Genomic DNA, 17088 nt, shown 5'->3' on the forward strand with positions numbered 1-17088 from the left:
ATTTAAGTATATTTTTACATAAATTTTAACTTTTTTCAAATTTCATGATTTATTTTTGACTAATATCACAATACGCTATTATCAATCAGAATTTACTGCAGGAGTTTAAAAGTTCCGGTAATTTTTTTGGCTGAACATCGCTCAGTTTAATTATAAAGGATGATATTAAAACAGATTCTTTACTCAGATATCAGTATCCTATCACATCTCAAGAAGTTTTTCGTCATATCAACACTATAAACCACTACTTTGGAAGTCATTTTTGTTAAATAATTAATTTATTTATAAGGATGAATTTTTGTTGACTTCGAATTGAGACATAGTTATTGAAATAAATACCACGATACTCGAAATAAAATTGTATATTAAGAAATTCTATTTAAAAAATACAATTAATTGTTTTTGTGTTGTTTAAACAAATTGTTGTATATATGATTTTATATGGTTGCGTTTGCGTCAATACTAATCAAAGAGCCGCAGCACATGCAATGACACGTCTAAGACTATGCTTGCATTAGATTTCATGAAGTCAGTATACTGCGTCAAACACTTGTGTCAGCTGCAGCATAGGAATCATACCTTAAGTCATATCATTTGGTAGATGTTCGCCGCAAAGTGAATTTTAGGATTTAAAGGAACTATATAGAACTACAGATATTTAGTTTAGAATGTATAAGAGAATGTATATTTATACAACTGTTTTTAAGTCAAATCGAAAGCTTTTAAAAAAATGCAGTTTCTTCAAAATAGGTGTAGTAGTTTTTGCCCGTGATGGTTTAACGAACACAAACAGACTCGCAGTCATATAACAATTTTATAATAGTAAAGAAAATATTTTCATTCAACCTCCTGAATGAATTGTGGCTTTTGCACAAGCTGGTTGTTGTAGGCCCGCTTTTGGGTTAAGTAAACATGGGTTGGCCTTTTTTGAAATATCGCATATTAGAAAAGTAATATATGAAACCATTATTTTCTAAAGTTAATTTTCAATGTTTCATTTTAAACTTTATCTAAGCTCTTGATGGCATTGTACATTGTACAGACCTTCCAGGTATTATTATATGAATTTCTATAGAAATCCTTCATAATGAAGCGAAACTATACAGGATGTTTTTTAAATTGACATATGCTTGAAACTCGATGAATAAATTTAATCGAGGAAAATGCTTCAAACGATAAATGTTAGTTTCAAAGGCACATCTTATACCGGTATCGAATATGATCTAAGTTTTCAGGTTCAATTAAAACCTCCACCATTAGATGAACGTTTTAAATAAGAGAGTGGTTCTTTATAAATAAGCAACATTTGTTATAAACCAAATAGTTCGAACAAAAATGATATTTATAGAAAAACAAACCACTTTTATTGGATTTTTTTGATAAAAATATTTCGGAGAGTGCCTAGATTTCGCAGAAACTCGTACGAAATAACAATTTTCAAAGAAACAGGAAATAACAATTTTGGATAAAACTTTTTAGTCTGTTTTCGCCGAAACTTTACGGTTTGCGAAAAAATGTTTCAAACAAAAAATGTTACTTTTTTATTCAATAAAAACTTTCTAATTTAAAGTGTTCATCTATCTATTGCCAGTTATGGAGTAAATTGAGCTTTTCATTGAGCTTGAAAACCTAGACCAAGTTTAATGTCTGCGTAAGATGTGCGTCTACACATCTAACATATTTTCGTTTGAAGCATTTTTATCGATAAAACTTATTTTTCGAGTTTCAAGAATATATATACTGAAAAAGATATCCTATATATAGAAAATAAAAATTGAATTGACCAAAATCTATGCATTCCTGTACAAATTCCGTGATCTTATTGGAAATTTAATTTTATGTAAAATCTGTTCTAGCACCTTCAAAAGCTGAAAATGTCACTGTAAGCGTTCTAAATCCAACTTCAATAAAGGTAAATTGGGATCCGCCAATTGAAATAAACGATGAAACTGTATCATATGAAGTACATTGGCGTACCGAGGAGGCAATTGGTAACCGTCAAAAAGGTGAACTTGAAACAATGTACGAACGACAAGCTGTACTACAAAAATTATTACAAAATCATATGTATTCCATATGGATTCGAACATACTCACCGAACAGTGAAACATATACAGATAGTGAATTAATTCAAATTGAAACGTACCCAGAACCGACAAACATCATTCTACGCAATATTACAGCGTATTCAATTAGTTTTATTTGGGAAAAATCAGCAAATATTACCAATCATATGATTAAATATACGAAAGTTGGTATGAATTCTTGGACGATTTTACCATCAACATCAATTGTAAATGTATCCGATAATGTATACTTTTATATGGTCACTCAACTTCAACCAAAAACATTGTACGAATTCCAGCTTTTATTATCCTATATCAACTTCAATGAAACCTATGTTTGGCCTACAGATGGACGTTTCAAATTTCAAACCTTGGGTAAGTTTCAAAATATATTATTGGAACTATGTTCCCTATCGCACGTTATCGTTCTGATTTGTTTGCTGATTGGGAGGTAAAACCAAAAAATGTACAACAACAAAAATGACACCAAAAACCGACCATTTTCATCTAGGTCACCTTCGAAAGTAAAACTTTTTCAATCGTTCAGCTTGCCATGAATTTTGAGAAAATGCATAAATAATTTATAATTTGTCAATATGTATTTTTTGTCAAAATTTTATGCTTTATCATTTAAAAAAGAGTTGTAAAAGTTATCAGAAGTTAAAGATAACAGAGATAATTTAAACTGAGTACAAGGAAATTATTATGTTATGTCAAAATAAATATCCTGATCAAACCAAACGAAATGTACGCACATATTGGGTAGACTACTTTAATCAGAAGTATGCCTTTTTTAAACTAATATTACAATTAATTTATGCAACTAAAAGTAGCTATAAAATTAAATTCTTTAAAGAATCAAACAAGTATTTGACTTCTAAAATTAATACCTTAAATATTCAAAAAAATACCTTGTTTATTAAAAAAGTGCTACATTTATAATGTACCAAGGTACGAAAGGAATATAGTTCCTACCGTGTGTCCCACGACACTTTTCGTTCTTGTAATTTTTTTCTTAATGCGACTGGATAGACAGTTTTACCTCGTACTGCCTCCAGAAGGGTCATATTCATATTTCCGTTCAAAGTATCGCAACCTAACAATTGCGACGTTCAAAGTATCGCAATAGAGTTTCTGAGACCTTCTTGAACTATTTATAAACTTTCACATTTGAATATATTTTTAGGTGACAAGCCATCTGCTCCCGGAGTTCCAATAATCGAACATGTGCGAGGTGATGTATATCGTATTGTATGGGAAATGTCGAACGATAACGGATCACCAATTCGTGAATATCGATTAGAAGGTCACACAGATTCCTCTACACAAATTATATTTCCAGAAAAATTACTTGATCGAAAACGTCGTAATTCGAATCTTACATTAAATTTTGATGATGAACTCCCAAATAAATTATTAAATAAAGATGAAAGCCCTGAAAATTTTTCAAGGCTTGAAAGTTCTGAACCGTACATTGATGAAGATGAAATTGAAATTAATTGGGAAGTATATTATAATGGATCAGAAAATTATTGGCTAATTACCGACTTAATTCCGCATCAAAAATATTGGTTTCGTGTGTGTGCATACAACGAATACGGATGGGGGCCATATAGTGATGTTAGTGAAGAATTCGAAGCGGGCACAGAAGCATCTGGGGCACGGTTAGCACATCGATCTCAACAGTTTACGATTCTAATGGCTATTATTGTTCCGATTTTAGTAGCAGTTTGTATGCTAACTTTCTGTAGTCTTTTCTGTAGTAAGTTGAACAAATTTTTAAGTTAATATTTCAATTTATAGAATATTTTATTGATTGAAAATGGAAAATATCGCGAATACAAACTTAAAGTTGATAAAGAATCGTTTCTTCCAGAATAAATTTTTTATTAAGTGGGATAAGTTGGGAGTTACTAATTACTGACACTTGCCGTTTAAAGTTCAAAAACTTCTTTCGAAAATTGCAAATTATTAATTTTAAACATGACTTATTCTTAGACAAATTAAAAATATTTAACATTTTCAGTTTGTAAACGGCGAAAAAAGGATAGTAAACTTCCAGCAGCTGTGACACCTATTACAACATTAGGGCCTGATGTTGAGTTAGCAATTTTACGTGATATGCCACGAGGGCGACCAGGAGGAACATTCGTCCACAGTACAAATATTTTATATACAAGTTCTGATTTACCACTTGGAGATTCACCAGAATCTTTGCCACACATTAAACGGGATCAAATTACGTTAACAAAATTTCTGGGATCTGGTGCATTTGGTGAAGTATTTGAAGGCAAAGCTAAATGTTTGGATGGAATAGCTGGAGAAACACGAGTAGCTGTAAAAGTAAGTATTTCTGTAACATTGAAAAATCCTCTATTGAATAAAATAAAAGTATATAGTTACAACTCCTCTTCAAAAACCCCAAATAAAGGAAGTAATTAACTTTGTTTAAATATGACCAAATTTGTAACATAAGAAGAAGGGATACAAAGGAGCATTTTTTCTGATAATTTAACTGTATTTCTTATCGTTGATCTTACTGTTGTTTACCGCAAATGGGTCCCCAGCTTCTAGACCAAGGGGTACTCTGTTGCCTTCTTAAGAACATCCTGTCACCCAAAGACAAGACTTCTCCAGGTAAGAGGTGTTATTTTAAGTAAATGAAGCTATTGAATCCTGTGGATACCAGACCACAACCTCTCTTTCCGGGATTTCTTCCAGGATTGATGGATTCAGGGTTTCGGATCCTAACACTCTAAACCTGACGCCTCGCACTTTTCTGCAGATGCAAATAACTAATGTATGGAGGTTTCACCATCCTCCATACAGACCATACAAGTGGGAGTGTCCTGTCAAAACTCTCGCCAATCTTCTTAACTTTGCTCTAGTGGCTTTTAGACGAGCACAGTAGAATGGCCTAGCTGTGGTTGTATACAGTTTGGCCTGTTTGGCACGATATGCGTAAAGTTCCAGTAATCAAGATGAGCTTGTTGTAGTCATTCCTTGATTTGGTAAATTACGGATCATCTTGCTATGGACATGACAAGCTCAAATGAAAAAAGCGTTTGAGTCGATCACTCTTGTGTCAACGAGTCCGCTGCAAAATTTCCATTAATGTTTAAAATAATTGAACATAGCAAACAGCACTATTAACCTGATCTAAGTATCGAGTCATTTTGATCTTAAAGCGATGAAACACGTGAAGAATTTTCAAGCCTGTGATTTCTATTTTAATATTTTCAAAATCGTAGGTAAGATCGTGCGAAAGCTTCCTTAAAGAGTTTCTCAGCGAACTAATTGACGAATGTCGACACAGATATTATACTAACAAATCCAATTTCTGTAAATTTTGCCATATTTATCTCAAAAGACATTTTTAATACGGATGAGTGCATATCGAACCATTTGAATTAACGAATATTGACCAAGAGAAAATAGACTCTCAAGAATGAATCAAATTTATTATGAATGGAGGATATGAACCAAATCTTAATTGTTCTAAGCTAATATCCTATCGAGTTAAATCTGTCTCGCGGTTTTAAAGTGTTCTGTTATCTCTTTCTTCTTCTCAAATAATTGACAGAAATCAAATTTTCTGTCAAAATCATATAGCACAGCAGTGCGAAGCGTAGATTAATTTAAAAAAATGGAAAATCGAAAATTGAAAGTGTAATGTATGATGATGTATATGTGAAATGTGTATGCTTTTGCTGTGACTATATATACAGGACGTCAAATAGCCCTTTTTCACACCCTTATATCTCAGAAACTACTTGAGCTATAATGTTGCGCTTTTCAACTTAAGTAGATATATACCCTGGGACGCCGTAAATCAAATCTCACGTTCACGGCTCTCATCGTTTCCGAGCAATAACGCGTCAAAAAACGGCCACGCCCCGAAATTTTCTCACTCACTCATATAAATTCACAGCAAAACTGAGAAGTGGTACAAAGATGCGGTTTTCGTTAAAATAAATTAGAGAAAAATCATACCCCAGAAAAACTTCCAAATATCAAAATTTTTAACGGGAAATGGGAAATTTCGCTAATTAAAGGTGCATTTTTAGCCCATTTAAAAATACATGGTAAAATATGAACCAATCAGAAGGCTAGTTTTTTTTCTATACAATTTGTATGGGAAAACTTAAATACGCTTAAAAATTTGTTATTTATATAATTTTTATTAAATATTGATTAAATTTGAATAAATATTAAATAAATAATCAAAAATTAATTGTGTATTTCAATATTTCCAACTTAAAATATTATAAAAATTAAATAAAATATATCTAATTAATAAGACCCTATCAAATTCAAAGTACCATGTAGAAAACATATTAAAATTATTATGTTACATTAATTAGGAAAATTTTAATTTGCTTTTATAGCAAAAACTGTAAGAGATAGAACAAAAGTTTAAATGCAAAAAATGTTCCTTGCATAAAATTAAACAATTCTTTATGAAAATTTTTGTTGTAAAGGTAATTGTTTTCCCGTGAAAGGCAAATAAAGTAAAAAATTAAATTGCAATTTTCGAAAAAACGGTAAGAGATAGAACAAAAGTTTAAATGTAAAAAATGTTCCTTACATAAAAATAAACAACTTTTGTTTGAAACATTTTTTCGAAAAAACAATCATTTTCCCTCGAGAAAGTAAATAACCAGTCCTGTTTTTTTCGTTAATGCAAAATCCAACTATTTTTGTCCTTAAATTTAAAAAAAGTATAAATATAATTTCACAAGAAGTTTTAAACCATTTTGCTTATATGTCTTGTAGTGTTCACTACTAATTGTTGCAATGACAACGAATTTTATTTTCTTAAAAACAATGGTATTGTTATGTTCAACAATAAATAATCTTGCAACCCAATTTTGAAGCCGACACCCTCAATCGATTACGTTGAAATTTTGTAAGCACGCTGACTTTGAATGACATTGAATTTTTATGGTTGTCTTGATCGAATTTTCTCGTCGCTTCCGCCATATTTTGTTAAATATTTTGTTAAATGGGGGGGGGGGGTCTTATTACTCAATTTTAAAGCAGATATCTTCAAGCGATTGAGTTGAAATTTTGTATACACGTTTAGATTTGATAACAAAACATGGTAAGGTTAGTGGCGTTATTATTTTTCCATCACTTCCACTATAATTGATTTATCTATAAATGATTCAGCTATACCGATTCTAAGGGACTTCTAAATTATAGAAAGATACGTTTTTGGACATTCGACAGAGACTTGCTTGAATTGAGGGTCAACCCATGCGCAGTACTATTACATGTAATCCTCGTGTGCGCACTAGCAATTTTTAAGGCCTACATGTGCGCAGTAACAAAATATAAATTTAGCGTATGCGCAGTTGCAAGATTCAGGATAAATGCATGCGCACAACTATAATTATTGATTACTCTGTGGGCACTTGCCGGATATAATACCCAAATATGCGCACTAACAAAATATAAAGTCCCTGTATGCGCAGTTGTAATATTCAGGATCAACCCATGCGCAGTACTATTACATGTAATCCACATGTGCGCACTAGCAATATATAAGGCCTACATATGCGCAGTAGCAAAATATTAATGAAGCTAATGCGCAGTTCTAAGATTCAGGTAAAATGCATGCGCAGAACTATAATTTGAGATTAATTTATGCGCATTTTCAATATTTAAGGATCAAATATGCCTATTTACAAAATATAAGGTCCCTGTTTGCGCAGTTGTAATATTTAGAATCAACCCATGCGCAGTAATATTTCATGTAATCCACATGCGTGCACTAGCAATATATTAGGCCTACATACGCGCAGTAACAAAATATAAATTCAGCGTATGCGTAGTAGTAAGATTTAGGATAAATGCATGGGCCGAACTATAATTTGTGATTAATCTGTACGTACTTCCAATATATATACCCAAATATCCCAAATATGCACACTTACAAAATTTAAGGTCAATGTGTGCGCAGTTGTTATATTCCAGATTATCCCATGCGCAGAACAATTATATGGGATCAAAGTGTGCGCAATACCAATATATAAGACCCAAATATGCGCACTTACAAAATATAAGGCCCCTGTATGAGCCGTTGTAATATTCAGGATCAATCCATGTGCAGAACTATTTTATGAAATCAAGCTGTGCGTATTACCCATAAATAAGGCCTAAATATTTGCAGTTACATAATAATATCTGTCTGTCCGTCTGCACATCTGTCTGCCAACACGATAACTCAAAAACGAAAAGAGATATTAAAATGAAATTTTTATAGCGTACTCAGGACGTAAAAAGTGAGGTCAAGTTCGTAAATGATCATTATACGTCAATTGATTCCTGGGTCTGTGGAACCCATCTTGTAAACCGTTAGAGATATAACAAAAATTTTAATGTAAAAAATATTCCTTATAAAGAAATAACCAACTTTTGCATAAAACATTTTTTCGAAAACATGACTGTTTACCCATGAGGACGCAAATTAGGCGTAAATTATATAGAATGTATTATATAATAATCAATATCAGTTATATGAAAATGAAATTTTCATTATAATATTTATAAATAACACAATTTTGATGACATCTTGTTCGGCATATTTCTTGACGTACGAGGCTCAGTATTCAACAGTAATTCAATGTATGCATAATGGTGAGTTAAAATTGTTACAAACACTTTCAACTTAAATACTATTGCCTGGCAAAAAGAAGTGATATCCCACCAAAAACATAAATGTGTAAAAAGGCGTAGATGTCACAGAATTCCAATAAACTCAATTACGTCAGCCCAAAAAAGTTGTGAAATCCCGTAGGAAAAAAAATTCTTCGAAAAAAAATTATAAAAATGGCATAAATTTATTGAGTAACTTTTCCGTAAAGAAACATTAAAGTATTACATTAGCAACTTTTCGGTGACTTCATACCTACACGCACCTGTATAGGAGAACAAAAGATAATCGTTAACCCCCTACTATCTCCCTCCTCCCCTCTAATGTTATGACGTTATAATTTTTTCACAACTTTTATTAAACATCAAAATTTAAATTTAAACAATCAAAGTATTCTTTAGATTAAAGTCAAACACCTACTTAACAAAGGCCTAATTTTTTTTACTAAAGTACGAAAATTATTGGTTTAAATTTATTGTGTAAGTTTCTCCTTAGTACGTATTTATTTAATATTTTACTTCGCAAGTTTTCGGAATACAAAAAACGAATCTAAAAATAAAAAACTTGCGAAGTAAAATATTAAATAAATACGTACTAAGGAGAAACTTACACAATAAATTTAAACCAATAATTTTCGTACTTTAGTAAAAAAAATTAGGCCTTTGTTAAGTAGGTGCTTGACTTTAATCTAAAGAATACTTTGATTGTTTAAATTTAAATTTTGATGTTTAATAAAAGTTGTGAAAAAATTATAACGTCATAACATTAGAGGGGAGGAGGGAGATAGTAGGGGGTTAACGATTATCTTTTGTTCTCCTATACAGGTGCGTGTAGGTATGAAGTCACCGAAAAGTTGCTAATGTAATACTTTAATGTTTCTTTACGGAAAAGTTACTCAATAAATTTATGCCATTTTTATAATTTTTTTTCGAAGAATTTTTTTTCCTACGGGATTTCACAACTTTTTTGGGCTGACGTAATTGAGTTTATTGGAATTCTGTGACATCTACGCCTTTTTACACATTTATGTTTTTGGTGGGATACTGGTTTTACTAGGTACCTACTTCAATCTTGATAGATATAGATTTTTACAATAAATTATTTATTTTGAATTTGTTTCATTAATAACATGATATCCTGGTTCACCTGGTTCAAGAAGTCTCTGACAAGCAAACCAATGAGTCTATATTTACTCGAAGTTAAATAAAATTTTCTTTACAGACATTAAGAAAAGGAGCATCTCCACAAGAACGTTCTGAATTTTTGCGAGAAGCACAATTAATGGCTCATTTTAAACATAAACATATATTGAGATTATTAGGAGTATGTCGTGACAATGATCCTCATTTCATTATAATGGAACTGATGCAAGCTGGTGATTTATTATCATATTTACGGTCGTCACGACCACTATTAGATACATCTCAAGCGTTAACACTACGTGATTTAATTGAGATGTGTGTGGATGTATCAAAAGGTTGCTGTTATTTAGAAGAACAACATTTTGTTCATCGTGATCTTGCATGTAGAAATTGTTTAGTATCGTCGGCAGATCCTAGTGCACGTGTTGTAAAAATTGGTGATTTTGGACTTGCACGAGACATATATAAAAATGATTATTATCGTAAAGAAGGTGAAGGTTTGTTGCCCGTACGATGGATGGCACCTGAATCACTGGTAGATGGTGTATTCACATCGCAATCGGATGTTTGGGCGTTTGGTGTATTAATGTGGGAAATTATGACATTGGGACAACAGCCATATCCAGCTAGGACAAATTTAGAAGTATTACATTACGTGAGGAATGGTGGACGATTACATCGACCAAATAATTGTCCTGAAGATTTGTAAGTAGCCAGTGAACCCCTTGTGCAAATAAATCTGTTCTGTGACTCAGAATATTAAGTTTGAAATTCAGAAAAAGAATATGTGAAGTAAAACTATTTCTGAAAAAGCCTGAAAATATCAAATAAATTATTAATCAACTATTTAATATCAGAAAATGGTAATAGTGAGACTCTTTCGGAAGAAATATTCTGAGTTCTCCTAGAAGACTTTTTCAGAATTAACCAGAGATTTTATGAAAATTTTGTTAGCTAAATAAATTAAGAGTAAGACTTTTTCTGAGTTTTCAGAATTAATCAGTAAAATTTAAAACATTTAACATTTTCAAAAAGTTAGTTACTAGGTTTTAGTAGTTAGTAGGTTTTACTTTTATCATATTGAATACTTCTCTTAAGGAAAATAAAAATTTATTTAGAGTTTTTCTGACTTATTTATTAGCTTATTAGGATCGCCTTTCTAAATTCGAAATGAGGTTATATTCCGAATAGCCTCCATATATTTAAAATACTATATTGCCAGCGGCCGGCGAAAACAAGTGAGACAGAGCAAAAGTACTTTGTACGTTATGCGCATGCTCCGGAGTATTATATATATGCCACCAATATGAAGTGGCGCATGCGCAAAACAGTCACGATTCTACGCTCGATAAAGTGAGAGGAATTTCACGCTTGTACCCATTTATTTTTTGAAATCGGATCTATTTTTCACCAAATTTTAATGGCGAATCTAAAGAATTTATACTAAATTATTTGATTACTTTATTCAGAGACTTGTTGCTGTTGTGTAATTATTCATTTGTTTATTTCAGACATCAATTAATGCTTAAATGTTGGAGTTATAATCCAGAATGTAGACCCACTTTCAAATATTGCTTAGAAATTTTAGAAAAATTAAAACAGCATATCATCATTAATGCACTTCAACTGAATTCAGTAGAATCGATGAATGGAACGTTAAGAAGATTGGATGGTAGGTTTTAGACTTTCTTGTAGCATGATTTAATGATCATAACCTAAACTAAACCTATCTAATTCATTTATGTGTGATTCTAACCCTAAATCATCCTTAAAATTTCCAATCTTATTTATTGTGTGCATGTCATTTTAATATGTGAAAATTGCTTTGCTTGCAGCTCGAAATTGTCTGACAAATCCATCTTACATGCTTGACTACAATTCTAACTTTTCAGAAGCATCAGGTACTTACATTCATTTGTGTGTGTTTTATTCATTCATAATTTTTGCACCAAAATCAATTTCAGCACGTTCGGAATTTACATGGTATTTATATTTTAAAGAGGACACTATAACTAACTGAACAGTTTTAAAAAGGAAGTTATAGTAACCGTACAGTCCACAAATTATATACCAAAAACCAAATTTGTTTTTTTGAGTACCTATATATATTCTATGATATAGTACGTAAAAAAACATCCACTGAGTCGATGTGCAACAATTATTCTCATAGGTCATATATATAGCAGAACGGCCATTTTTGGGATAGAGAGGGTTGTAGAAATCTAGGGAAAAAGGTGGACCCTAATCGTCTGGGAACAACTGTAAGTCAAAGCATTAATTTTTTTATAAAACGACAAAAATAGGGACAGGCAAAGCTTTTTGGCGGTTTTGAAGGGGGTGGGGTTGAAGTAAACCGAAAAAAAAAGTGGATCCTAACTGGATAAACTCAAGTGCGATTGTCTTGCAACATGTACTTTTATGGAAAAATAGTGGCAGACACTCCAGACTGCCAGTATGGCTGTAATTTCCAATCAAGCACGGAAGAATTCCCAACTGCTGTAAAACAAAGTTAAAACTGAAAAAAATTTATTTCGCTTGCCAAATAACTTCCATAATGACCGAACAAACTGTACACAATACTGACAGACATTTTCCTGGCCGCACTCCAGCCCAAGACCACTTCGAAAGGGATCAAAATGGTTCGTTTGCTAGCGGGGAGGAGAAAGGTGAAATTCCCAGTACTGCGTAACGTTTTTGGGGTCATTATGGAAGTTATTTGGCAAGCGGCAGATACCGTGACTTTGATTCGAGACTTCACGCGTGATTCCAAATTACTCATTTACAATTAGTCATGCTGCCAGTTTGCGGTGTCTGCCACTATTTTCTATAAAAGTACATGTTGTAACAAGAAAATCACACTTGAGTTTACTCGGTTAGTATCCACTTTTTCCGGTTTACTTCAACCCAAACCTCCTTCGAAACCGCCAAACATTTTTGACTGCCACTTTTTTCCCCGTTCATAAAAAATGGATGCTTTGACTAACCTTCTTTTTCGAAAACGGCCGATCTGCCATATATATGTCCTATTAGTAAAATTATTTATTACATTACGCTATTTTAAATAGCGTCAGACTCGTGCGTAGGAATCATCCAAGGAGGGAGGGGGTAAGGGGTCAAAAAATCGTTCATAATGTTAGGTCATAAAGTCAAAAAACAAGAAACTATTTTTCGAATAAGAGAACATTTTATTCAGTCACTATTTTTCAATAAGTTAATTTTGCTACAGAAAAGACTTTCCCAAAACTCTGTGCGCATCGACCTCCACACGTATTGAACCTATATTGAAGGAGGCTAAACCGTTTAGCCGATCTTTAGACATTGTCGATTTAAGGCATATTTTGAAACGACGCAAAGTTGTAAAAGAGCATTCATTCGTCGCTATTGTCACAGGTTAAACTGCCGACGTACGGTATGTAGATTGTGATCGTTGTGTCTGTTTTTGACGTGAGCCTTGTCTTCCGCAATGTCATGCCGTATTCATCGCAGATTTGAATAGCATGATCATTTTATACAACAAGTATAAAAAAGTAAATTTGTTTAATTAACCACTGTTTAAAATAATGTTACAAATGACATTTTTAAAAGAAAGGCACAATTCATAGAGCAGCAATCTGCAGCCTGTAATTTGCTATAGAGTAAATTTATACCACCTACCTTATAGATAAAAAAAGGTACTGAAATGAAAAGAAAATTTAAAAGTCTGGTTATTGGTATATTTAGTTTTTGTTGAATACCATGTAATGCCGATTTTAATTCATAATTTAACCTGAGAGAAGAGATATATAACTTATATAGAGATCTGTGCTCAATATTAATGAATCAAGATGAAATCAAGTACGATTGATCGATAGGTTTTTATTGAGTTATCTGTGCTCTTATTGGTTTTTATTGATTCAATAAAAACCAATCGATCAATCGTACTTGATTTCATGACAGTTGAGCACAAGTATATTTTTATTTATTCATTAATAATTTAATACACAACAAGATCCAATGGATTAAGATCCAGATCAAAAAAAAAATCGATGAATTTACTAAAGCTAATCATTTGAGAATTGGTGATAGTAGTTGTGTATTGGTATTTAAATGAATTTATTAAAGCTGAAAATTGTTATACAGATTATATATTGCAAATAAATTGATTTAAATACCACCCTGTTCTAACATTTAACTGACTGGCAGTCATAACTGTTATTATTATATATTTCTACAAATTATACATAAAAAATTATTGATAAATATTAAATAAATGTCCGATACTCATGAAGATGAGATTCTGTTGATTATCTTGAAAACCCTAGATATTCTCTCTTTTCTCTGATTGCGTACTAACCATTGATAAAATGTATGTTCTTTTTGTGTAGTGTAATAAATAGTGTGTACTATTTTACAAAAAGGAAATACAACCAGCGTATTTTGCACGCACAAAATTGCTTAAAATATTTATTAATAGATGTCAGTCAGTTCTTAATAAAATAAATTTTAAATAAATTGGTTTAAATTTTATGTAGATTCTACGTCACGAATTGAAGAAACAACCATTCTACCGTCATCTGAATTAAGAAATGATACCTCAATTGAGAGTAATCCATCAGAAATACCAAAATATTTAGAATTAGTGTATGTATCAGAAGATGAAATGGAGCCAATCACATCTACAGATGGTTATGAAGTTCCTCGTTCTAGTCTGCGTAGTAATAAGAGTAATAATAATAATAATAATAATATACCACAAGTACCAGCACAATTAAATCGTAAACGTCCATTATCTGCCAATTCATCACTACAACGGAACAATTCAACAGGACGCTTTCAACCACCACGTGTAATGCGTTCAAACAGTACAATATCCAATCGTTCCAAATCCATAAACATGATACGACGCGGTTCTTTTAATTCATCATCCATTACCCGTTCTAGTAGTTTTATACGACCCAAATCAATATCTCCATCAAGCACCAGTGCCACCAGTGTCAATGTCAGTGTCAGTTCATCAACAAATGGGGGTAGTAGTTTATCCAATGGAATTATCATGAATGGTAACCCGTTACGTAATGGTAACAGTGATATCACATCGGAATTGTTATTACCTCAACAAAATATGAAATTTTGTACATATAGTAACATAGCTCAAGCACAGAAACCACTATTAACAGAAATCACAAATTTAACCACAAATGTTTCAAATGACGCTCGCCATGGAAATCGGCGTTCACTCAATAGTCATTCAATTTGTTAAAATGTTCTTGAAAATTTATTTTTTATATGTTCCATAAAAAGTCATTTTTACAAATTTGGATGTTCATAAATTACCTAAGTAATATCCTGATTGAGAATTCAGGATCCCAAAAAGGGAGGGACCTTTTTGAGGGACAATAGTTATTGGAAAACATTTTGTTTTATATCTCCTTTTGGTAAATTTTATGCTACAAAGAACTCGTGGTGCTGTTGATATTTGCAAATCGATATTGGATATGTGTAGCCTCTCAATCATTCAAAATGCAATCTGATGTACCTACATCTGAAGTCTTATACAATTCAGATTGCAGTCTAGGGCTTTGCAAGCGAAGGGTTTCGGGAGTATAAATGCCCTCTAAAAGATCTGGCTGACACTTTAATTAATTTATTAAGTAATACAAAGTTTTTGGTGAAATGATAAATAATTAACATATTAAAAGAGACAACCAATAAATACATTTAGGCAAGACTAAATAAGAATAAGAAACTCAATAGTAAGAGAGCCCACGATGCTAAATGTATAGTAACTCGAGCATCGCCGAGACCTATTGGATTTTGTTGCTTAGATGATTTTAAGAAAAAGGTTCTATAAAGTTTTGCAAGTTAGCGGTGGGGGAGGGCTTACAGACCTTACAAAATGTAAAAAAGTAGGCTCATGAAGAGGCTTGTGTCATATATTGAAACTATAATACTCCTACATATCTTTGATAATGGAAATATATTCATCTGACAGTTTTGACTGTTGGGGTAACCGTGCAGAGGAGCTAAAAAAAAAAGGAAAGTCATTTGATTCAGTCAGATTTTCATAGGAAATCCAACGAAGCTCTCATACAAGACTAACTGATTTGTGAAAATGAAAAAAAAATCGACGTATTTAGTAACTCGAGCGCGTCAGATTTTCACACTGCACATTAATGTGACAAAAATCTTGCCTAATCTGAAGTTTTCCCTATGTGTGAGTCCTTATATTAAGGACTAATATTTGGTAGAGAAACTTCGCTTTCGAGTTAATTCACCTATCAAATTTTTTTTACTAATCGGATCGTATGCTATACCGCGCGTGTCCCTATATTAAAGGTAATGGTAGGTGGAGGTACTTAGGAATGTCCGAGGAACCTCCCATATGATCTCTATATAACTGGAAAGGGGATCTATATGGCATAAAATTAATTTTATGGTGTAAAACAGTGCCTCGCGTGAGTGCCTCTAACTAAATAAAACCATTCAACGCATGCGCGATTATAATCGTCATATAGAGATCACAATATTTTTTTAGTTCTACCCTTTTATTTAGTGAAACTAGTATACATCTATATATCTCAAATTCAGACCAATTCAATACATGGGATCTTCTATCCAGCTATATAGAGATCAGTGAATTTTGTATATACAGAAATGTTTTACACCCAACAAGTTTTATAATATAGGCAATTGTGTACACAAATATAAATACGCTTGTCAATTTTACATGAACGTGTGTAGCCACCTTTAATTTGTAAAAAAAAATATGAGTTCGAATTGACTAATTATAAACCTTCCAAAGCCATTTATATAACAAAAAGTACAAAAGAAATTTAAAAAAAAATTTATATATATATAATTGAAAAAGTTTTAAAATAATTAAAGAAGCAGCTAGGAACAACAAGTATTATTTTATAACTATTTTTTTTAGGTTTTAAAATATTTAAATTAATTTTATTATCCAATCGTGATATTAATTTTTAGGAGACGCTTTTATATATTATCAAAAATCTTCTACTTTCTTTTAAATCGACATAGAATACAAACCTGAAAATGGTTGTGGTTACCCATCGCAAGTCGATTCTCTCTATAAATTTAGCACCTTCATACATTCATTAATTATTTAAACCTTAAAAAAAGAAATTCATTGCGAAGCTAACTTAACAGAGAGAGCATCGGTTAGAGACACAGCCATATAATATATACAAATCATTTAACATTAAACAGCGCCACATGTTTCAAA

At 31.9% G+C, this 17088-nt stretch overlaps 1 protein-coding gene across 1 annotated transcript in view; it reads left to right on the forward strand.

The window, feature by feature from the left end:
• LOC123301431 (proto-oncogene tyrosine-protein kinase ROS) overlaps nt 1-15868 on the forward strand; it is a 152654-nt gene extending 136786 nt beyond the window's left edge. The window contains exons 15-20 of the mRNA XM_044884169.1: nt 1857-2441; nt 3253-3828; nt 4093-4409; nt 9946-10571; nt 11378-11538; nt 14378-15868. Of these exons, the coding sequence (XP_044740104.1) occupies nt 1857-2441; nt 3253-3828; nt 4093-4409; nt 9946-10571; nt 11378-11538; nt 14378-15105 (2993 nt within the window). The 3' untranslated portion in view covers nt 15106-15868. The remainder of the gene's footprint in view (nt 1-1856; nt 2442-3252; nt 3829-4092; nt 4410-9945; nt 10572-11377; nt 11539-14377) is intronic.
• The last annotated feature ends 1220 nt before the right edge of the window (nt 15869-17088 follow it).

The sequence above is a fragment of the Chrysoperla carnea genome, chromosome 5, assembly GCF_905475395.1.
Source record: "Chrysoperla carnea chromosome 5, inChrCarn1.1, whole genome shotgun sequence".
NCBI lineage: Eukaryota > Metazoa > Arthropoda > Insecta > Neuroptera > Chrysopidae > Chrysoperla > Chrysoperla carnea.